We start from the raw sequence: 25,340 nt of genomic DNA, 5'->3' as shown, positions 1-25,340 counted from the left end.
AGAAAAACTGTAAGAGACAAAAATTGTTTATTTTCTTCTCATAAAGTTTTGAGAATTTTTTTAGAATTTTTTAATACCGTATTTTCCCATGTTGGTAAAAATAAGAAAATGCAATACTAAAAAGTTGATAAAAAATTCTAAAAAAATTCTTAGAGCTCTATGAGAATATAGTAAACAATTTTTGTGTCTTGCTTTAAGAAAATGCAATACTAAAAAGTTGATAAAAAATTCTGAAAAAATTCTTAGAGCACTATGAGATTATAGTAAATAATTTTTGTGTCTTGCTGGTTTTCTGTAAAGCTCTGGTAGTATTTGAGTAAAAAATTATTGAAGATTAATTTTCGACAATTTTTAGTAATTAATATCTTGTTAACTATTACGAAAATTGTAAAATGGCAAAGGACTTTTCTTTTCAGTTTAGTCCATTTTGCCCCTATGCAAAAGATTTTTCATTAATTATCAAACACCCTGTATATTTATTTGGTACAAAAAACATTAATTTAAGTTTTTTTTATTGAGTAAGTAATTATCTATTATAAATAATTTAATTAGTACGGTTTAAACAAATATTTATTATAACTTAGTAAATTTTTTCAGTGTATCTAGCTAAATTACTTCAGCAAAATCGTTCTTTCCGTGTTCATTCGCATGCTTATTTCTATAATACATTACTCGTGCAGTTTTTTAAACATAATTTTCGCGTGAGGTATTTTTTGACAACATATTATTATATCTCAATTATCGTTGTTCTCTTTGATAATTTACAATTAAATAAAGATTCTATTTCTTAGATAAAGACAAATGCAAAAATATTTTACATTATAAAATAATTTGAGCTAAATAATGTATATATAAATAATATTTATACCTTTAGTGAATTTATAAGGCTAAGATAGATTCTAAACGCCCGACACGCGAGTAATGAAGAGTAACACACAATGCATGGCACAAGTGCACCAGGTTTGTCTCAACATATGCACATACGCACGTTTGTACGCCATTTATGTAAGAACGGATCGTTTTTGTCAGGACAGAACCACGATTTCACTTGCTGGTCTCTCTCTTTCTCCTATAACCTTCGTGTATCCGGTCTCGTTCGACTACAGTCGCATTACAGTCGCAGAAAGGATAATAAAGGACGAGCCGGAACTTCTGTGACGCGTAAAAGGAGGAAACCAGCTGGCACACGGGCTAGGATTATTGTTACTCGTGGATTATCGCGGATATTTAGAGACACTGCTCACTGGGTATAGTCTTCCTCTCTCTCTCTCTCTCTCTCTCTCTTTAGCTCTCCCCTTGTGGTTGTAAAAGTAACAAGCCAAGAAACATTCACGTTGCGACACGTAAATTAGGCGTATCCTCAAGTTTTTTAGCGTATTTTTTTTCGGCTACGACTTGCTATGCGGCTTTTTGTTGGCGGTCTCAAACGATATTGGGATTATTCGATGAACGTTTCACCTATCGCTTCAGTTATTATGTTACGAGATCTAATTCAGCGAAGTATATATTATTACCATGCAGAACGTAATTATTTTTCCTTTTATTTCCTAGACTAACAGTATTATTTTAGATAGAATAGTTAGTAATAATTGAATAATTGGTATGTAAGTATAACGTGAAGAAAATTATCTATCATATTTGGATCACGAAATTATCATGACGATCATGATACAAAATAAGTGGATTATATAGTAAATATGCAAATAGCATATAGTATGTTATTCACCGTTTGTATATTAATGATTGTTTATCGGATTGAGTAACTAGGTCATCTGTTTTTATTGCTTTCAAGAAAACAGGTAAAAATAAAAAACAATTACGATTAAAATAAATAATGAATAATATTGTGACTTTTCTAATAAAAAAGATAATAAATTATTAAGTAGTAAATAAAAAACAATTACGATTAAAATAAATAATGAATAATATTGTGACTTTTCTAATAAAAAAGATAATAAATTATTAACTTTGAACCATCCAAGAAACTAAATATAACATCAAAAAATATTCCGCACAATAACTTAATTGAGTTGACTAAGAATGGATTTGAACACGGAGAAAACCCGCGAAACACAAGATTGTCATATAGGAAACACCCGTGAAAGCCTCAAGAATATTAATAAATTATTAACTTTGAAGCATCCAAGAAACTAAATATAACATCAAAAAATATTCCGCACAATAACTTAATTGAGTTGACGAAAAATATTTAATTACAACGAATATGATGTCAATTATATCGTAGTAAAAAGATAATTTGTTGCAATAGCGGCAATCATTTGTCCGTCTATAATTTTCATGACTGGAATTTCATGTCTTGGCCTTCAGAAGTTAATGAAAATAATCGGTACCCAAGAATTCCACGTCTCGTAACAGCGATCTTTATTACCGGTGAATGCAGTCGTCAGTTGATTCTGTTAAAATTTCCATCAGTGTTAAAGAGTACTTTGACCAATGTTACACAAAGTTAGGACATTATCTCTCACAGACGTCATATTTCCACTCACGTCTTGAACGTTCCTCATGAATATGCTCGCTACAAAGGAGCTGTTAACAAGTGCTCAGCTCTATATTGTATTATCTTGCAATATATACACACATACATATACACACATATATATATATTACATGCTATAAGCATCACTTTATCCTTGTTGTCTATTAAATATTAAACAAGAATAAATGATACTTATAAGCGCTGTGAGCGCAAAACGGAATGCATTCGTATAAATTCAATTCTTAGAGTTAATAATTTGATACTTTCTATTAAAAAATTAAATTTTATTCATTACTCGTTTTAATATATCATAATCTCATTATTCTTAATTGCATTCTTAATTACAGTTAAGATTGAATAATCAATCATTAAAACGTATATCATATAAACGATATTCGAATAATTAAATTTTTTTATTATTTTAATTGCACAGGTACACACATACTTTACGTACTCAGAAAAAAATACTGTACATACAACTGAAATAGTTAGCAATAAGATACCGTGTCAACTTTCGCGAACAAGTGTCGAGAAAACATTTTTTCAACGCTGAAAAGTGCAAACGTGTCGTGCAGAAAATCGTAAAGAAAGAGGTGACTGTCATGTCACTGCTTGCGGTATTATCACTTTACTGATTCTTCTTGAGAAAGAGAGAGAGAGAGAGAGAGAGAGAGAGAGAGAGAGAGACTGGGATCACGAATACTAAAAAACGGCGACAAGAACGATTGCGATCGGACATAATCTATTTTCCGCGCTGTTGCCCCGAAAGCGGGTCGCTAAGTTGCGCATGAAAACCGTAACAAAAATAACCTCGATGTGCAATAAGGAGAATATTTACCATACGAGATAGACATTCGAACGACATTCTTGCACGCTCATTGGACAACATATTTTTCTCAGTCTTGGTTGAAATTTGTGCAAGAAACGCAAAAACACTAGACTTTCTAAGAAAAAATAACTGACGTTTCGAAGTAGTTATAAATTAATCAACTGTCATACGTATAAACTGTCATCCATGGAAACTCGAATATTTTATTATTTAACTTTCTGTAGAAATTCAGTAGATATAAAAAGAATATATCCATCGTCTTCCATTAAAGTACGTATTTTCATTTAAACAAAAAACCACTGTATTAAAATATAATACCTACATTAATGGACATACATACTTTAATGAAGATAAAAAATTTATTCGGAATTTTTTATTTTCTATACCGGTTAATTCCTGCTTTTATTTAAAATTTAGTTAATTAGTATGATTAATTACTCTATTTAAACTCTTACAACCAATAAGAGAAATGATTTGCTCACTTTATTTTTACTGAATAATTTAGTAGAAAAGAAATATGCTCTCTACTATAAATATGTATCTTATTTAATATATCAATATAAATAAAATCATGTCACGGCAAAGATATTTTGTGACATCTTTCTGTGCTGCATAAAGTTATTTCCAAGCTAGGTTATGCAAATATTCCTTTCGGGCTTTATACTTTTGAAACAATATAATTAACATAAATTCAATTCGTATTCGCGTTTGCTTGTTTAATATACTACATATACGGGAAGTTTATCCACAACAGGAAGTAATTTCCTTTATTAATGGCTGAATTCAAAGTGGTTCTCATAAAGGAGCTAATTATAGACATCATTAAGCTGATTTAGCGCTGATAAAATTCCTCCCCGTTTGTTCCGGCTTGGCGTCAATATGAAAATTTTTTAGAAACGCACAAGATCGGTGCTCTTATAAGTCGCGGCGTCAAGTTCAACTGAACGACTAATTAATATCGGAAGACAAATTCGGCGCGTGCCCATACTTGCTCGTGTGAGCTCATGTCGGCGTATTTTTCTTCCTTCCGGGACATTCTTTACACTTCTATTTGTAGATAGAAGAAGGAAAAGTATACTGGCAGTTTCGCCGCGTAACTCGTTTCTCCGCAAACGCCATACCCTCTCGAGTACGCCGCAAACACGTTTAACGACCATATCGATTGAAATATCGCGAGTATTCCACCGTGCGAAAGAGGGAAAACGGTGAGATCAGAAATGTTTTATCGCACGAGGACTGTAGCCGCATGTATATATATATATAAAAAAAAAGAAATCTATAAGCTTTATATATTTAACACAGTTAAAACACGTGCAATTTTCCAGACAGCACGTTACCGCGGTTGTGGTTAAATAAATATTTATCCGTCCTGTATTATAAATATAATATTCATGGACGTGAGGAAGAGGTGGAAACTGACTTGCGGAAGTAATCTTGTTGAATATGCATCAACCATCCCGTTCCCTCCTCTATATATCTTATAACGTGATCATTCGTTTCATAATTCACGAGAAATCTCATATACAAACAGAAATGTCAGTGCTAATAGGAAAAAAAAAAGTTACGTCAATGGGACATTTGACATGATGACATTGAAAAGTAACTAGTTTTTAATTAAAATCTCGAGTACTGTCTCGATTTATGCGAGAATATAAAATTGAAGAAAAAAAAAAGAGGAGAGAAATTTACATAAATTATTTGTATGTATATTTTAACACGACGCACGTGATATATTGTCATTCAAGTGTGAGTGCGTAAACACATTTGCTTTTCAGAAAAGTTATTTTTCCCCGTTTGATAACGACTCTTATCGAGTATAACATTACGTGCAACCGGAAAGGTTCGTTTACACCGTTACAATTTTGGGGTCATGCAAATAATGTGCTGCGGGGTCATGCACCAGGGTGTGCAAATCTCAACTATTTATGCCAAACATGCAGATTGACTTCCACGAATGCGTTCTGACCTCCTATTAGAAAATTACCATGATTCGTCCCCGGTCGCCAAAACATATTACTCTCCAAACAACAGGAATGAGTGTTTTTCGCTTGAAAAATTCCTTCTTGTGGCTTCTCGTCGACAAAGTCCGTTGTATCAAGACATTTGTCAGCTTCGCTAATAGAAAGCGACTTTATACGAGACGCGATAAAATCCGTGCTCGCGTTCACCGCAAAATTAATTTGTAAAAACGCCGGACGCGTAAGGGTATTCACACGGAAGATATTAAGTCAGGAAAGAAACCATTTATATTTGGCCATTATGTACGTGAGCCCGATTTACATGGACGTAATTATGCGCGATCGACAAAATAGGGCAGGTAAATCGTATTACGCAAGTGGCAGTCGCCGTAACACGATTTGATACACATGCGGAAATACTAATTGAATTTCTTGATTAGAATATCCCAGTTGTAATCCGTAATATCTGCGGGAAAGTAGAATTCAATTAACGCGATTCCGTTGTAAGCGACGGGCCCGCGGAACGTATTTATGTCGCATGAAACGCATATCGCACGGTCCCGTTGAGTTAATCTGTCCAATTAATCGAATGTTAAAAATGGAAGAAAAATAAACGCAAACCCCCACTCCTTCTGTTGTTATGTTTATTGTCAATATGCTGTAGTAAAATAATACATTTTCATATATGATGAAACAACATTATTGAAGCCCCTGTATTATTGTACCCGTGCGCTACGCGAGCGTACAAATTATGCCAGTTGCGTGACCGTTTCAAACGAACGTCGCCGATAATACGGTGACATTCGCAAATCTCGACCGACCACGCAAACGCAGGGACCTCCGTTACGATGGGAACGCCTGTTTCCATTGTACGTGAAAACCTAAATTAACAATTCATTTGCCCGGCACAGAGTTGCGAAAGCATCGCGATAAGGTGCTTTATTTAAATGTTGAAAGCATATTTTAGAACTTCACCGTTCATAGTGTTCTAGCAAAAGATACAAATATGCAAATAAACTGATACAATACTCGACTCAAGACGTGAAACTCAAAATTAAAAATGTCAGTCGGATAAGATTTCATACCAATATAAAATATCAAGATTGACGTTTACAATATTTCTTATATTATATTATTATATACACATAGAGAGATATACTTATGCATATTACATTGTGTGATTTAACAATTTCCAAAAGATCTGTTTTGGAAATGTGGAGAAACATTTAAATAATATTTAAAAAAAAAACGAATGCGCACGGAGAAAATAATTTCGTCAAAATAGCTATATAATGGCTAGATCAGAAAATAATTTTTTCGGTGGAATCAGAATAACTAATATCAAAATAACCATGTAGGGCGCTCAAACTGGTTACTAGAATATCAAAACTTTTAGCAGCATTGCTCGTCATATAATTTAATTATTTTGATGTCCCAACTAAATTATTTTCGGATCTGTATCAACCTAAATTTTAAAAAATTTCAGAGCAAAATTGTTTTTTCTGTGCGCAATTTCATCAGCACGCACACGGTTGTAATTACACTGCTCTTGGCAAACCATTGTCAAGGCCTTAACTACCAACTTTCCAATGCCGCAGACAAGTCTTTTCGTAACAATTGATAGGATCATAATAATAACAGCCGCGACATCAAATTACGTTCATCCGGTGATAGTCGATTAACATAACAGTCTGAGACTATGTATTACGTTCTAGCATCAACACGGTAATCACCAACGGCTTTTCAGCTGTTATCAGACACGTAAGAGCTCTTCCTAGCTTTCTTCACACTTGTCATTAACTGAACATTGATGTACAGACAAAAGAAAAGGAACTCGCGCGAACGATCCAGCGGGCGATGAATCGGCCGCGATTTATCAGCCGACGTTGGATCTAATCGCGAAAAAAGAAAAGTTAATTAGGGTCTCACAGATGCTTTCCTTCCGGCGAATGCAATTATAGACAGTATTTAACCCGAAACCTGTTTCTTCCCCATCACCGCCGGTCGCGGATGCATTTTTCTCGAACCGTAACCGGTTCGCGCTGTATAACGACAGGACTTTAATGACTTTTGTCGCTTCGGAATTAGGAGGATCAGCCGGTGCCGTGGTGGCGTCTAGACTGAGCGACATACCCGAATGGAAAGTTTTGTTGCTAGAAGCTGGCCCGGACGAACCACCGGGTGCTGAGGTTCCCAGTATGGTGGGAATGTTTCTGGGTAAGTTTCAATTGGACCCTCCCTGCATACATAGCGCTGTTGTTCTGTTATCTATACCACGTTCAAACCTCGCGATAATAAGCATTTAAGGTGTACTTTTTATTTTCATCTTTACTTTATCGTTCAACATGACATGCAAGTGAATATCGTATCAGAAACGTAAGATGCAAAATGCACGAGAGCTTTTTTTGCCTTTGATTTATTTAAATTCGATCTTTCCCTGTAGTATATATTTCCATAAAATAATCTCTTTTCATTTTCAATGTTCGTTAATTATGCTATGAAATAAAATTTCGAGCGTGTCTGCTTAAAATTCAATAAGAGCTAATATATTATCATTTATTAGCATCTCTGAAGCTTGATTTTAATCAGAGCGCCACGCATTTAATTCCACGATAATTTTATTAAAAGAGAATCGATGTCAAATTAGTTATAATAAAATCTGTAGGGACGTTATAGTGGAAATGACTCACCACGTGTATCTGAGATATCGACGGGTATGGAATAATGCGAGTAATCATATCGCTTTTATTTAAAACACACCAGTGTTTCGAGCACCTCCGAGAGGAAATTGTTGCTGTGCTCATCTGGAATCTATATTATTGCGAGTGCTGTTACGATCCGTTGCGGGCTTTACGCATGTTAAAACGATCTGACAATTTTGTCGATAGGATCTGACATTGACTGGCAGTATCAAACCACGAACGAGATGAACGCTTGTCTGTTAAGCGGCGGATCCTGCAGTTGGCCGCGTGGTAAAAATCTAGGTGGGACGTCCGTTCACAATGGTATGATGTATATGCGAGGCCACGCGAAAGATTTTGACAATTGGGCAGCTATGGGCAATCAGGGATGGAGTTGGCGCGATGTAAGATCCCATAAACCTGTACCAATAAACTATTTCAAGTATTTTGAATAATCTAAATACAGACGAATTGAAGTGAAAGGCAAAATTGAAGTTATTTAGAATCTCTCTTTTTTTTTTTAATTATAATACTTATCTCAAATGAGACACTACAGAGAATAAAAGATACAAACTAACCATTTCATATCGACGTAATTATTCAGTCGTAACTTGTTGAACTAATAAAAAGTATTGTAAAGTACAAGTTACAATGTAATTAGCATATGGTATACTAACCATGATATTAAAAGTCTCGTAATTCTATAAAATGACATTTAGGAAGAGAAAGTACCGGTATAATTTTTCAAATATTGATCTCTAAAAGTTCTCAACTCCAGGATATTTGAAGAGATCGAACGAGAAATACACTCGCAAGAAATAATAACCGATCTTATTTAGGTCTTGCCGTACTTCATGTGCTCCGAGAACAACACGGAGATCCATCGAGTTGGTCGCAAGTATCATTCGACCGGTGGTCTGCTAACCGTCGAACGGTTTCCGTGGAAGCCTGCAATCGCAGACGACATCCTCGCCGCGGCAGCTGAAAGAGGATACCCGATCAGCGGGGACCTGAATGGTGACCATTTTACAGGATTCACTGTGGCTCAAACCACAAGTAAGGACGGTGTCCGAATGAGTAGCGCCGCAGCGTTCTTACGACCGGTACGGTGGCGACACAATTTGCACATCTCCTTAAACGCCACTGTCACAAAGATCTTGATAGAAAATCACAGGGCCGTTGGAGTACAATTTTATCAAGTTAGTATATGCGTTTATATTCTCTTAACTCGGCGATAATAATATTTTCCTTTATATTTCATCCTACATTAAAAGCTTATTTGAATATGTATTTAATTTAATAATTATTTTCTTAACTAATATTATTCTAAATATGACGTAATATATTAGCAGTTGTGTTAAAATGTTAGAAACTTCATTTAATAGAAAATCACTTCATTATTATTTATTGAATATTATTTAATGACTTAATCTAATTTAAAGTCCAATTTAATTATGGATATATCTAAATATTCTATTTTAAGTTTTTAATATCTATAAGTAAAAGAGATATGTGGGATGAAATTTTAATTTGTCATTTTTCATAAAAATCAAGTCACTTATCACAGATTAATAATAATAAGATTAGTAAGGACTTTCAAATTATTATAATTATAGCAACATCTATAAACCTATTTTTAAGTATCGTGATTGACAGATACAATTTTTTATGGATTCCGGAAATCCTGCTTGTTATGAAATCGCGAGCAATAGTTTTTTTATCGAAAGTTACAGCGAAACACGCTGCAACTTTTATTAATACGGTGAATACGTCACGCTTGAAAAATCTGTATTATGCACGAGTGGGAATTTGCCGAGGGTCTTATTTTATTGTTTCAGCTTATATTAAGATATAACGCTCTAGTAATCATGCGCAAAAGTCGCACAATGCAAAGTCATTTTCACGGATATTAAAAACTTTTGTTTTTATCTCGTGTTCGCTGAAATTAAGTTTTTCGTGTGCACACCAATAATTATATAATAGTTACCACATAATGATACCACATAATGAAGTTACTTTACATGGGTATATTAAAAAGATCATTTTTATCTCACTCGCTGAAGCTGCAAGTTTTTCATACGCAAATCAATAATTACATAATAGCTGATAGCTTATGCGCAGATTTCGCTTAATAGAGTCACTTTCACGGGTATTAAGAGGATAATTTTTATCTTGTTTGCTGCATTTAAAAGTTTTTCATGTAAAAATCAATAATCAATATGTCTTACTATATTTAACTCGGACACGTTTAGATATTCGAGAATAAATTCTAAAAGGCCGTACTAACCTAATGTGAACTTGATTTAGTGTTTTCATTAATTAATAGTTGCACGACGCGTTAAATTCCGCAAAATGTACACGTTGTTGAAACTAGACGGGACATAATATGACAATATCACGCGACATCGGGGAACTTTGCTTTTTGCCGGAGTAGTTATCGGCACTTAAACGCGAAATCAAGTTCGCGCTCTAAAGCGCGTCGGTGAGTTTGGTGATGTGAGTTTCAATGAACGCATCTTCAGGATGGTGAACTTCGAGTTGCCCGCGCCACAAAGGAGGTAATCGCCTCCGGTGGTGCCGTAAATTCGCCTCAACTGTTGCTACTCTCCGGAATCGGGCCGAAGGAACATCTGCGGGCGATGAACGTCACAGTCGTCAAGGATCTTCCAGGTAAGCGATCCATTCATCGTACGTAAGTCATTATGAGTACGATGATGTACCTCTCAGAGAAGATAATAATCCTTCGATAGAATTTAGCCTAATTCATCGATGACGCACGAAAGTTTATTACTCGATTCGATAATTAGCATTGACGCGATAGCATCAAGTCTTTCGCTAGGTATAAATTTGACAAAGAGTCAAACAAGAGTCTCGTGCTGTTGAAAGAAAACTAATTAGGCATTGAAGAAAATTAGTTCTTAGATACTTCGGAGCATCTTATTTAAAGTACGACCGAGATTAATTCTCGCGGATATAGGTTCCAACGTCTACGTTAATTACGAAAAGCGCAAAGTTTTCGTTCTTATTGAACATAAATGATGGAAACGAGCGTCAAGTTGGCGCCCGATCGGATCACCGGCCGGAATTACGTCAAAGTCGATAATTGCGTTTTTAATCGACTGAACCATTTTGCTCCAGGTGTCGGGGAGAACCTGCATAATCACGTGTCGTACACTTTATCGTGGACCATCAATCAACCGAATCTGTTCGACCTGAACTGGGCGAGTGCCGCGGAATATCTCGCCTTCCAAAAAGGACCGATGTCGTCGACTGGTTTATCGCAATTGACCGGGATGTTACTGTCGACCTACGCGACTAAGAATCATCCTGATATCCAGTTCTTTTTCGGTGGCTACCAGGCGGCCTGCGCAATAACCGGCGAAGCAGGTACCACTTTGGACAATAATGGTCGCAGAATCAGCATATCGCCGACAACGACACAGCCGCGTAGTAAGGGTAAGTGAACGTAATTAGCCCGAAGTACCGGACTTCCGCCCGCAAAAATTGACTAATTAGATGGTAATTTCAATCAATTTATCATCGATCACCGACCACCATGAATTCCGTCCGTAATTTAACGCGGGAATGATAGGACCGGCTCGTTCGCGACCGTGGTTATCACCGGGAAAATTTCTACAAATTGATTAATCAATGTTTACACGTTGCATCTCGGTGGTCCGTGAAATTCCGGTGAATTTCGACAGTCAATGTATCGCACGTCAATGTAGCGTACCGTTCTGTCACCGATTAACCACCGCCAATAAACGAACTTGGCCGCAGGGAGACTACGTCTCGCCAGTAACAACCCCCTCGAGAAGCCAGTCATTTGGGGCAACTATCTGAGCGATTCTACTGATGTGAATATCCTCGTGGAAGGTATCGGGATTGCGTTGTCCCTCGCCAATACCAGTGCCATGGCCAAGTATAATATGGTTTTGAGTAATCAACCGTCGCCCAATTGCTCCCAGTATCCTTATCTGAGCAAAAAATATTGGGCCTGCGTCGTGCGCCAGGATACCGGCCCGGAAAATCATCAAGCGGGTTCCTGCAAGATGGGTCCACCTAATGATCCCATGGCCGTAGTCGACAATCGATTGAAGGTATATGGCATCAGGAACCTCCGGGTGGCCGACGCGTCCATTATGCCAGTGGTAGGTATTTTCTGTAATCGCGGGAATATCGCGAGTGTTGATGTGTTTTCCCTTCTTTTTTGTGCTTTTACTGCACTCACTGAACACCAAATGGACGATCATTAGCGAAGATCGCGAGATACTCGAATTTTTTCGTTGCGAAGATTCTTTTTTAAGATTAACGTGCTATTATCGTTCGAATGTACGTTCGTCATTAAGTTTTTAATCATTCGTTGGGATTCTTTATTACGTAAAGCCTATTTTAGAGACTCTATAATTTGTGTTAGAATTTAAGACAGTATTTTATTTCATAATTTAATGCGCTGTGTGAAAGAATTGAAGAATCTAAATATGTATGAATATAAATCATATATACGTACATTAAAATATACAGCATAAACATTATAAATAAATATGCACTAGATTATTATTTTAAAATCTTATATGAATTATATAAATCATTCAAAGTTAAATTAACGAATTTATAAGCTTTCCATTTATGTCCGTCATTCATTTTTATAAAATAACTCAAATTTAATCTTGTTTTATATATTTATAAAATTCCTCGTGAAGGCTTAAAATATAATTTTATGATCTAATTGACGTGAAAATTAAAAGAAGAGATATAGAATGATTTTGTTTCAAGGTAACGTCCAGCAACACGGCAGCCCCGGCCATGATGATCGGCGAAAGGGCGGCAGCGTTCATCAAGTCCGATTGGGGTGTTGCCGGTACACAATGGTACGGGAAAGACAAAAACCCTTGCCCCATAGGGAAAAATGATCATCATTGGATGCATCATGAGTCACCAGCAATTTACCATGTTTCCTAGTTCACGCACGACGATCGAGAGTACGCTGGACCTGTTACTTTGGGGGATCAAGTACATCGACTGGGATCAGGCTATATGGTAGTCCAGGCGCTCCACGATCTATCTAGTCGCTTATTGCATCCATCGATACGTATTCCGCAGCCTAAAAAAGTCGGCGAGAACGCGACCAAAGGCAAGGACTTTCTGGAAGATCCCCGTAGGCTGCGGTTTCCTTTCTCTTCGGTATGGTCGAGCGATCGAGCTGGACTTGCATCCCGCTCGATAGCCCGAGCGCTACGTTAAAACTCAAAATTATGTTGCAACGTGCAATTATTGTTACTAACGCAGTGAGTCGTACGACTGATGGCAGTCGTCGTCTCGCTGTACCGCCATGTCTTAATTTCCAGTTAGGAATTTCCTAAGATTATGCCTCATAGCATCGCAGCTAGTCGAGAGATCCGCCATCAATCAATTAGCTGCGACACAACGAGCATAAATCTTCGTATAACTTACGAGTATTGTTACTATTATTAATTCCACGAATAAGCTACAATTTCCTGTTGTTTTTAGTTACTGTATGCATCAAGTTTAGAATTACGAAGAAGTTTAGATGTATATATTAATGCTAATAATCTTTTTCCATATTACGTACATAGCTTTCAATATGTAGTTGTAATAGCATGTAATAGATATTATCATGGATGTCCTATCGAAATAATAACCAAAGACAGATTCTGGTACCTGGTACACCAACCGCCAAAAAACATAGTAATTAATTGTTAACAAAAAATATGTAAAAAAAACGAAATGGATTATAAATATGGATAGTTCGGCCACTCTCGAATCATCCGAGTGTAAATCAAAATATTGTAAATAAACAAGATTGCATAGTAGCAGACTAAATATAGAATAACCGCTTGCTTCCAATCGATCCTATGAATTGCGTGTACGTGTCGTAAATAAATGCAATAATTGCAATTAAATGCAATAATTCTAAATAAATGCGATAATCGAAGTCTTAAAAATAAAAGAGTTGCTTGTTAACAACTAAATATTTATTGAAATTAATCCGCCTGTATAAAGCAATTTGATAAAAACTTTAAATAATCAATAAATTAACGCTTACAAAGGTTTCATGTGCAATACACAAGCTTTTACTCTAACTTCTGGAATGTGCAAATGGGTTCAACGGAATCACAATAACTCGTATCTATTTTATTTGTGCTATTTTAATGACAGACTATTCGTCATTTTTTGTAAATGATAGCACGTGCGGTGATTTACAAGTGTGACAAGTAGGGGTTATAACAGCGCCGTTATTATCGTTTTTATGTTATGTGCGTTGAGCACTTAATCACAGCTAGACATTTCACGGTACGTGCATACGTGCATATGCATATATGCGAAACGGGTATATAACAAAGCGACAACAAAACGGATGCCGCAATCAGGTAGTAAAAGCCGAGCACGACGGACAATACTCCTTGCAACGATCTTATTCACAGAAAATGGTACGTTGTTATTCTACGGATGTATCGCTTGTCAATTGTATTGGGTGTAAAGGAAAGACATTTTTAAAAAGTTAATAATAAAAGTAGGAATACCATGAAAAACAAAATCAGGTTTTAAATTTTTAAGTGTAACTCAAAATTTTGACACTATAGTAAGAATATCAAATAATAATAATAATAATAAGTATATCAAATAATTCCTTCGTTAAAATTTTTTACGATATTTTAAAAAATTGACATACAACAAGTATAGTCGAATAAAATAATATTTGTCTACCGTAATTAGAATTTTTATAGAATTCAACAAAGTTAATCGAGAGAATTATATGCAAGACTTAATATTAAATCTTCGTAGATTATTACGGTTATTCGTAATTTGATTGCGAGAGTAAAGTGATTTCACAACAGTAATGGCCGTGATATTCACAAAATAATGGAGCATCGTTCTACGGTTTATACGATGCATAAACTCGAGATCAACATTCTTAAGTGCCGCAATATATTTAGTCGTGTAAACTATACGTTATACGGTATTATAGAACATGTACTCGCTGGACTACGATGTGCCGGAAGCACCATGTTCGTCGCCCTTCCCCGTAAACGGACTCTCATTGACCGATGTCTGCAACGGCAATTCTGCCACTTTGTTTCTGTCTATGATGAACATGTTAGCTGCCTATAACCCAATAATTAACGGAATGTGCGAGCGAATCACGCCTATCAAGAGGCCGCAAATTATTTACGACTTCATTGTCGTTGGAGGTAAGATAATCAATTTACCCGTAAACATAATGGGCTATTAAATCTATCTGTCTAGTAATCGAACGAAACGTTTTGTGAAATTATATTCAGTGAACGTAAAAACTCAACATTCGTTAAATCGTATCAATTAAAATCAACATTAAGATTTATTTGTAAACGAATTGATGTTGAAAAGATATTAGTTTACGATGACTATAAACTAATACCTATTCAATCTTGTATATTTAATTCAGGTGGTGCAGCCGGATCAGTCGTAGCCGCTAGACTGAGTGAAATTGAGAACTGGAACGTGCTTCTTGTAGAAGCTGGACCAGACGAGTTACCTGGCATGCAAATACCGAGCAACCTTCAACTCTATCTCAGTAATACATTTTGATTTCTTCAAAGATGCTAATATTAATAATTGTTTGCTATTAATTTTAATCGTGCGATATTACAGACACCGAACTGGATTGGAATTATAAAACCACCAATGAATCGTACGCGTGCTTGAGATATAACGGCAGTTGCAGCTGGCCGAGGGGTAAAAACCTCGGAGGATGCTCCTCCCATCATGGTATGGCGTATCATCGAGGCCACGCGAAAGATTATGACAGATGGATAGAAATGGGAAACGCGGGATGGTCGTGGGAAGACGTACGGAGAAAATATTACTAATAAAATCTTCATGATATCACATAAATCATTATTAATTTTTGTACATTAGGTGTTACCGTATTTCTTTAAATCGGAAGACAATAAAGAAATTGGAAGGGTCAGGGCAAAGGATCATGCGACTGGAGGTCCAATGACGGTTGAAAGGCAAATGTCAATTTTCTTAAGTCCATGACACGCAGAAAAACATTAAGATCGCAATTTGTTCCGCAGAATTTTACTCTGAAAAAAGATACAAATGACTTCAAATTGTTTTTTATTTTAAATGACGTAAACAGTTATGACAGCGACAAAAAGAGTGTAAGAATTAAAGTGGTATAAAGGTTATAGCTCACAAAAAGAACTTAAGCAGTAAGCGAATCACAGTAAAAAAAACAAAGTAATAACGTAAACAGTAGAAAATCCAAAATGTTGATTTGCTTACTACTTAAGTTCTTTTTGTGTATCATAACCTTTATACTACTTTAATTTTCACACTCTTTGCCCCCCCCCCCCCCCTCCTCTCTCTCTTTCTCTCTCTCTCGCTACACAACTGTTTACGTCATTTAAAATGAAAAACAATCTAAAGATATCCATGTCTTTTTTTCAAAGTAATAATTCTGCGGAATAAATTGTGATTGCCGTTGCGTAAAATCTTTTGATATCTGTTATATAATTAGTTATCCTTTGAAAATTAGTTTTATCATCAAAGAATATTTCAACGCATTTATCTCTATCTATCGCAATTAGCGTGGCTGATCCGGATTCATTAAACAGGATCTGTGCGTTGAGAACTAAAGCGTGTCTCTGACGTAATCCTCATAGTTTCCCCGCCGATTTAATTGATCTACACGTACGAATTAAACTCGCTGATTACTTTCATTAATAGATTCCCCTGGCAGCCGCAATTCGTTTGGGATATATTGACGGCTGCAGAGGAAACAGGTTTAGGAGTCAGCGAGGACCTAGTGGGCCAGAATATCACGGGTTTTACCGTGGCACAAACAATCAGCAGAAATGGCGTCAGGCTTAGTGCCGCCAGAGCTTACCTGTGGCCAAACAGGAATCGCAAAAATCTACACGTGGCTCTAAACGCGATCGTAACGAAAGTCAATACGATGAGAAGTTTATCAAAAGTAAAAACCGTCGGAATCACTTTCATTATGGTGAGTCAACACCTCATATTTCTCGAGCTTCTATGGGCGCAATTTCGCAATTGCATCTTCATGAATAAATGATGATTTGTCCCGAGAGTCACATGGCTTGATGAACGACTTACAATTTGTAGAACGGCCGGCAATACAACGTAAAAGCGAAGAGAGAAGTGATTCTTACGGCTGGCGCTATAAATTCGCCTCAGCTTTTGCTCCTATCGGGTATCGGGCCGAAGGAACATCTAGACTCGATGGGAATTCGCATGGTCGTCGATCTGCCGGGAGTCGGTGAAAATCTTCATAACCATGCGTCGTACGGCGTGGACTTCAGTCTCGGTGAGACGCATATAAATGAACTAAATGTGAACAATGCCGATACATATTTATACAATCAAACCGGCCCATTATCATCTACGGGATTGGCCCAGGTTACTGGCATACTAGCGTCCAACTACACTACCGCTGATGATCCGGACATTCAGTTCTTCTTCGCTGGCTATCAAGCCATTTGCAATACAGGCGGCAGAATTGAGGACTTGAAAATGTACGATAACAAACAAACTGTTAGGTTTATCGCCGTAAATATTCAAACGTTAAGTAGAGGTAAGTCAATAAGTATGTAACTCAGCTTTTGCTCTAAATAGCGCGATATTAGCATAAAAATACTGACAATGTAGATAGCTATGCATGGCAACATGGTGAACGAGATTATAAAACTACACTTTCAACTCTTTCTGATATTAGTATTTCTCATCAAAATTATTTTAATATATTTTTTATCTGCAATCGCATTAGAAGAAAATCAATATAATTGCATTCTAATTAGAAGTAATTATAATTAAAATAAAAAGTATCAACAAATTAAATAAAATTAGAAAATTGTATTATTTTCTGTAAAGACTGAAAATTCTTACTGCTGCAAGACATATTTCACTGATAAATTCTAGGTCGACTAATACTGGCCTCAAAAAATCCTTTAAATCCTCCGATCATTTGGAGCAATGATTTAGCGCATCCGCAAGATCGATCGATTATTTATCAGGGTATTCAGTATATTTTCAAGCTATCACAAGCAGAAACGATGAAAAAGTACAATCTAACGATGATAGATACAATTATCCCAGAATGCGAACAATATAAAAAAAATGGAGAAATGAATTATGAGTATTGGGATTGCAAATTCCAATACGATACCAGGCCCGAAAATCATCAGGCCGGTACTTGCAAAATGGGTCCCTCTTCGGATCCCATGGCTGTCGTTAATCCAGCTCTCAAAGTTTATGGCATAGATGGTTTAAGAGTGGCCGATGCCTCCATTATGCCACTGGTAAATAAACAAATCTCGACATTTTACAAACACGATCAATTAAAATATAATCATATCATAAACTTTTTTCTTATTAGCTCGTATCTAAAAATTAATTTAACTCGATAGATAATTTTTATGAAATTTATATACAATGTCCCCTAAGAAAAAAAATTTAATTAATATCTCTATCTTTTGTAATCAATTAATTCCTTTCTATATTTCTTAGATGATTTCCGGTAATCCCGTTGCCTCGATCAATATGATCGGTGAGAGAGTCGCTGATTTCATCAAGAACGAGTACAAAGTGATCAACAATTAAATAAAGAAGATTATGTAAACTGCCTTTTAATACCAAAGAATTAGATGTAGAATTAGTCTTTATTTCCATGTTATGTTTTTTGTAAGCATACCATAACTTTTTGTGAAGTTTAATAAAAATATACATGTTTACATAAAGCTCTGTTTTTTTCTGTACCTTGGCAGTTGTTGCGTTTACGTTTATACTGACTTTGGATAACAGTTGCAACAATAAAAATAAGATGGAAATTTATGAATGAACAGTTTTGTTTTACAGAATTTGCTTTTGCTGTCATAATAACGAAGCCAAGTTGAATTATAACCACTGTGACAAGTTAATTTAAAGCATTTCATAAAATAGTACATATTGGTGTAGATCATGTAACTTGTTTATACAGCTTAAACTTGAATTATTCATGCCATAGTTATTTCTACATTAAACATTAAAATATGGAATTTCCAGTTGATCTTAACTGCCCAGAAATAAACTACCTAAATATTTAAGTTAAATCAAATTCCATTCGACCGAGTCGCGTGCTATCCAGGTTAGTAAAACGATTGAAAATTATAAATTTAATCGTCGACAAAATCGAAGTCATTTCGCTCGTCTTCGCAGACAACTATGGCACCGCGAAAGAATACGTCCCAGAAATCTCAAAGGATCCACTTACGATATCCTACGTCTCAATTATTAAGATAGAAAGGGAATAAAACGAAGGAATACACCTTGGAGGAGGTCACGGCGGTACGGACGGGTACCCGTTAGGATTCAGAGAAGCTGGAAACCTGGAGAGAGCTGGGTACTCGACCTCCTTAGACTCGCGTGCTTATACGAGAGCGATTTCGCAACCCTTCGCTTGACCTCAGTAGCTATTCACCCGTCTGAACCTTTCAAGATCGAATGCGCTTGCCTCCAGAGTGCATTAAATCCGATGAACCGCTCGGAAGATCTATCTATATAATTGGGCTGCTATTCAGAACAGATAATTGACCAGTTCGAATATTGAGGAAATCCCCCTGCACCACCAAATTATGTTAAAACAATTATCTTGAAACGTTCCTAAGTAAAAGAATTTGCCTCAAATGTACATTGTAAGGGCGCCAAAAATATTTTTACATTTGCAAGAAATGTTATACAAGCTCTTACTGCTCGCTAAATTAATGTAACATTTTAGCAGTGACTATTTCAGCCGATTTTCTATTATGATAATATGAACTGCCATTATTCATAGCCGTTCACCTATATTCTGTCTATTCTTTGAATTGTTGAAGACTATATTGTGCACGTTATTTATACGAGTTCTGCATGCTGTGAATTGCTATTATAAGGAGTGTCCTTGAATTTCAACATGTCGATGGCGAGAACGTGTTCTCGCCTTCGACAAGAGAATGTCAGATCAGGTCACTCGAACGCATCCGGAATAGTACACGTTTCGTATCTGATATGGAACACAAGATGTAGTGCAAATGACAATGAGCATTCATCTAACACCTTCAAGGTATTGTTTCTTACGAAATCTTCTGAGAAAGGTGAAATAATACCTCTACGATACTATGTTTCGATAGAACATTACGATTACTCAAAGTGACTGTGTGTCGCATAAAATCCACTGGAAAATTGAATAATTGGAGCTATCGTTAACTTCCGTTAAATCGACCAGTTTGCGAAGTTTGAATTGTTACTATCGGTCAACGTAACATAGCAGGATATATCGCAAAGAATTAATCCGAGTCAAAGCATTTTTAAAGAGAGAGCCCGAAGTAGTCGTAGCCAATCGACATGAACTAAACTCGTTTTCACAATGTATGTTATCTAAAAATTTATAATTATAATTATCTAAAGATTAAATTTATAATGGTTACTTACACTAAAAAAAAATCTTAATTTCAAAAAAATACTTCTTTGAAAATAAGATATTGTATAAAATAAGATATTTTCATTGATCCAAAGAAATAATTTTTTTGAATACGAGCAAAAACATATTTCTTTAAAATTAAGATTTTTTTTTTAGTGTAGGGATTCAGCGATGAAATTCGTTCATAAATTTTTGGTAACTTTTAATCCTTAAGTAACCATATATTGTAAATATAAACCTAAGAGTAACATAATATCATGCTATAGTAATATTATTACATAGTAATATTATTACGTAATTACACTGCTCTTTCTAAATTCTTTAGAGTAAAATCTCACTTTAAAGAATGAAAATTGGACAGTCTTGAAAAAGTCTTGAAAATAGCCTAATTTTCAATTTTTTAAATTAAGATTTCACTCTTCAGATAATTTATTCTGAAAGTTTTACAGAGTTAAGTGCAAATTATAACGTTGATATTATGTTACTTTTAGTTGGCATCAACTAGGCAAATGTTTTCTTAAATTTCACATCCGTCCGAATATCGCGTAATTTTATGTAACAAATCGCACGAGATCTATGTTCCACCTATCTACATTCCATACTTGTTATCGACGTTGCGAGCGCGAAGGGAAAATATCGCCCGAACGCCATCAAAATTCTGAGACATTCGCAAGAAGTCCTCCGACTTCAACATACTTCCGTCGTGCTTCTCTCCATCTCACATGGAACGAACCAGGAGTTCGCTCGAGGAACTCAACGAGAGAGTTTATCTACTTCACTCGTGCCGACCGATGCTCGCGAGAAAAGTCCCCAATGAGACGTACGACGAAAAGGAGAAAAGGATGTTTGACTATTCATGTTTCAACGGACGCTTGAGAGTCACTGACGGACGCGACAGCAGCGTGTAGACACCGTTACATACACAAGTCGGCAGGTCCGCGAGCAGATGATGAGATAAACAAATTATAAATAAAACATCGAACACCCTCCAGCCCCCATGCGAGCCGAAAGAGCACGTAGGTAGCTAGGCGCGTCGCTACACATCCGCGCACGTAACTGTACCGTCCGCGCCATCTCGTCCTCTTCGTCCTCGCCGTCGTCGCATCGCACTCGTTGTCGTTGTGCCAGGACCGTAACGACTGCTTTGAATTTCATGAGGGTGCGAATGAATTCATGGTAGGATGGCGGCGGATGGCGGTTGGCCCCGGAGACTCGCCGACTTCAAACGCCTCCCAGTGACCTCCCGGGCGCGAGTGCCACGCGCTTCACAAAAGTAGAGGAAGCAATTCTCGTAATACTAACTGCCGCTCGTTTTATGCCGCGTATAATTCCTTAGGCCGATGACTTCTGGTCTCGCGAAGTCACGAGCTATTTTTCAGGGTCTCCATAAACGTCACTGCATCCTTGGGTCGTTTTGATATATAATGGTAATGTAAAAAACGAAAAAGCTAATATAGCGAAATATATTTTCGACGAATATCTTCACAATCTACTTCATTAAATAGCATCATGAATCAATACCTGTTTTCAAGATTCCAGTCGTGAAACCGTAGACAGAAATTGCGTAATGTATTTATGGAGACACTTAAGAGGACGGCACGAAACTGCAGCCCATTATGAGGTAAAGCCTTTATGAATTATGTAATCCATTAAATTGCGAAATATCGGACTGATAAAGCAGGTGCGGTCACGGGTATTTCCGAAAATTATGCCCCAATTCCTCCACGAGGCGAATCCGATTATACCGGGTGAGCCCTTCGCGCCCAGCGTAATGAAATCGCCGTTGCCTCGTTAGATAATAACACCGGTCGCTTTGACGCCGAAATTTATAATTTCTAGCGCCTTTAATGCGGCATTAACGTAGACTAAAATTGCGCGAGGCCCAGATATAGCGAAGTAACAAACAAATAATTACATTTAAAACTATCTCGATATTTAACATTTCTCTTCTAATTAAAACATAATGATGTGCGAACCGTTTAACGTCTACAAAACATCGTTTCTGAACATCCGCCACTGAAAGTAAAAGTAAAAATTCTCGACCCATTCTGAACTTAAATTTATCGCATCTTCAGTTTCATATAATAATTCATGTTTTTTACATAATGTGAAGATTTAAATTTAGGATACATACTATCAAAATTTACACTTTCTTGCATGCTTTATCATAGATTACGCATGTAATTTGAAAACTATGGACGTGTCAGAAGAATCTCCTTCAAACACAGCACAAGAGATTTAATGTGGCGGAAAGAACAATTTGGCAGTAATATTATCGGTAATATTATCGGTTCTCGATTACGTATCTCATAATTAAACATCGGATTCTTATGTAATTGCATATTTTTTTGGAAAGCAGATTGGAAAATCAGACTAAAATAAAAATTTGTCTTATTGATAAAACATTCTAAGAATGCATATTTATTTATGTATATTGTCTATATTTTGTGTATATATTCACGTTCGATCTGTATAAAAAATTCGATGGACTCATAACAGCCTTTTAACAAACGATCTGCGAATCAAAGCACCGAACCGAATATTTTCGATACTAACTTCGACATTAGTTGTTTAACGTTCTATCGTTCGGGTAATGGCTACGATAAGTTTCTCAATCATCCGCGGATCCTCGTTGTTACAAAGTTGGCAGACAAACGAGTGGAATCGTTAATATTTGACCTCGCAGATTACCCGACAAATCTAGGGTAGTATCGTTATGGTTTGCTATGTTCGACGAGGTGAGAAACGAAAAGGGACCAATCGCATCTCGCGTCCTAAGCCACATAGGCTTAGGACGCGTGGCTCAACGTACTGCCGTGGATAAAATATTTTGCCAACTGCCTCGTTATTTATCCTACCGGAGAAAGTTGTTGGTGTCGTCGGTAGTCGTCGTAATAAATGTCCCACTCCCGAGAGCGGACTTGACACGTGCGGGGGGGAAAGGGGCGTCGTTACACAAGTTGGCCCGTCGTCGGAGCGGGCCGGTTTTGTCCTACTTTTTGCGCGGCATGCAGCCGCGATCGTGTCGGGGACAATGTACAAAGCATCTAGCACCAGAAAATAAGATGAGAGAGAGAGAGAGAGAGAGAGAGAAGTCGATCCTCTCGCTTCTCGAGATCTGGTCAAAGTGCACTTCTACGAATAAGATCGACGAGCGATTCTATTTTCGCGTAGAAAAATCGTAAAAATTAAAGATATAAGCTATAGAAAGGGGTATAAAAATTATTTAAAATTGTACTAATATACCTCTCATGCAATATATGATTAAATTCCTAATTAAAAACGGTGCTCTTCCACTAACTTTAATTAACATCTTCCAATATTCTTAATAAAATATACAATGTTCTCTCTGACTGGAAGAATCTATTTCGAGAAACAATTTTCGGGAAATCAATATCGTGATGTCGCCTGGACCTCGAGATAATAAGGTACAAGAAAGTGGAGCAAAATGGGACACGGTACGTGCACGTGGTACACCGCAAAGATCAATTAGCGCAATTAATTCAACGGCCACCCACTCGTCTGCGGAAGCGTATTATTAAATTCGGAATAGTCACAATTACGTAACGCAACGGTACATACAAGAAGATGGGCTCGTTATATTCAGAACTCTCGTTACACACTCTCTCCGTCGCTTGTGTAAGATGATCCAATTAGAGTGACGTTTAAATAAATTTCCATTGATAGCCACTCACCCGCCCAAGTTGTTATATCTATCTCCAGAATAAATTAGCAAAAATCAACTCGTTGCCACAGCGAGGAATAACACAATTAATTTCGGATCATAGAGAACACCTGGATGAGAGATATCAATCGCGTATCAAGTACATGTCGGCGGTTGAGTTTCGGGAGCTTTTGCGGAACGAGACCGATCGTATTTTCCGTGATTAATCGATCGATGCTCGCTTACCGCTGATTCATTAGGGCATTGATGTAACATCGTCATTTTCAAGTAGCCCGCATCGCATTATCGCGTTTATAGCACGACGAAGTTAATGTTACTAGATTTGAATGCTGATACCTGCGGTATGTCGCGGTCAAATTTTGCGGATAGAAAACATAACGCGCGCGTGCTGCGCTATAATATAGCACGTTAATAATCATCTCGTAATTGACTTGCGCGAATATAAGCGGAATAATTGGCGCGCTCGAGACACTTTATAGACAGTAAGCTCAACAGCGTTATCCAGGAGCAGCGTTTTCAATATTTGCGAAATATATAATTTCTTGTTCCATTTATACAATCTTCTCCAATGACATAAAATCGCGCAAAATGTCACGCATCGTTTAAACTGTCTCAGTCGTTAAAATATAAAATAATATCTCGTGCGCGTCATATTCGTCACGAGGTTAATCGCATGTGCCGTAAAAAGTTCAACGTTTTTTTTCACAGAGCTGCCCGTTTTCCAATTCCGTGCCGCGGGGATGAAGGATCGAAAAGCGGATGAAGGGGCAATTCGTAGAGCTTTTTTCAATGGTAACGTCATGTCCGGTCCGATACAATGGCGTGATGCAACGGTTGAAGGGTGTATGAGGACGTGCGAAAGGTGTAGGTAGTTTCCGAGGGTAACTCGGGGGAAATTCACGTTCGACCGGAACTCGCGGGGTAATGATTGTATCGCCCTATTATCGGAACGGAGTCATAGTGTTCTCTGAGCGATACGAGCAGCCTGATCCTATTTCACTCCCGAGTAAGCGCACGCACGGGAACGGGGGGGTGTTGTTAACCAATCCGATGGAAAGCTCGAGCTTAGTACTCCAACTCCCCCTTTTCTCCATCACCAATTCATTCTCTCTTCCTCGTACACCCTTTTACTTACTCTCCGATTTTTTAAACGTCTCTCGTGTTGTTTTTCACCAGGCGTTTATTTCCGTTCCGCGTGCGATTCGTGATTGCATCCATATAAATAAC

The 25,340-nt window shown here is 36.9% G+C and overlaps 2 protein-coding genes across 7 annotated transcripts in view; one reads left to right on the top strand and one right to left on the bottom strand.

The window, feature by feature from the left end:
• Positions 1 to 18,670, top strand: part of LOC108757799 (glucose dehydrogenase [FAD, quinone]) — a 31,568-nt gene extending 12,898 nt beyond the window's left edge. For 2 of the 6 annotated variants that reach the window (XM_018502385.1, XM_018502386.1), the window contains exons 3-9: positions 7,373 to 7,501; positions 8,173 to 8,369; positions 8,805 to 9,164; positions 10,488 to 10,635; positions 11,104 to 11,421; positions 11,746 to 12,116; positions 12,742 to 13,009. In XM_018502385.1, coding sequence (XP_018357887.1) covers positions 7,373 to 7,501; positions 8,173 to 8,369; positions 8,805 to 9,164; positions 10,488 to 10,635; positions 11,104 to 11,421; positions 11,746 to 12,116; positions 12,742 to 12,927 — 1,709 coding nt within the window. In that variant the 3' untranslated portion in view covers positions 12,928 to 13,009. Of the gene's footprint in view, positions 1 to 7,372; positions 7,502 to 8,172; positions 8,370 to 8,804; positions 9,165 to 10,487; positions 10,636 to 11,103; positions 11,422 to 11,745; positions 12,117 to 12,741; positions 13,893 to 13,949; positions 14,418 to 14,956; positions 15,180 to 15,412; positions 15,542 to 15,618; positions 15,816 to 15,885; positions 15,981 to 16,701; positions 16,979 to 17,100; positions 17,570 to 17,913; positions 18,294 to 18,501 lie in introns of those variants that run through there. The other 4 variants (XM_018502388.1, XM_018502384.1, XM_018502389.1 and 1 more) reach the window with 4 other exon arrangements.
• LOC108757798 (nephrin) overlaps positions 1 to 25,340 on the bottom strand; it is a 412,797-nt gene that overhangs the window by 292,738 nt on the left and 94,719 nt on the right. The gene's annotated exons all lie outside the window — the stretch shown is intronic.

The sequence above is a fragment of the Trachymyrmex cornetzi genome, unplaced genomic scaffold, assembly GCF_001594075.2.
Source record: "Trachymyrmex cornetzi isolate Tcor2-1 unplaced genomic scaffold, Tcor1.1 scaffold147, whole genome shotgun sequence".
In the NCBI taxonomy this organism is placed as follows: domain Eukaryota; kingdom Metazoa; phylum Arthropoda; class Insecta; order Hymenoptera; family Formicidae; genus Trachymyrmex; species Trachymyrmex cornetzi.
The sequence above is the reverse complement of the archived record's forward strand: the minus strand, read 5'-3'. Positions and strand labels throughout refer to the sequence as shown.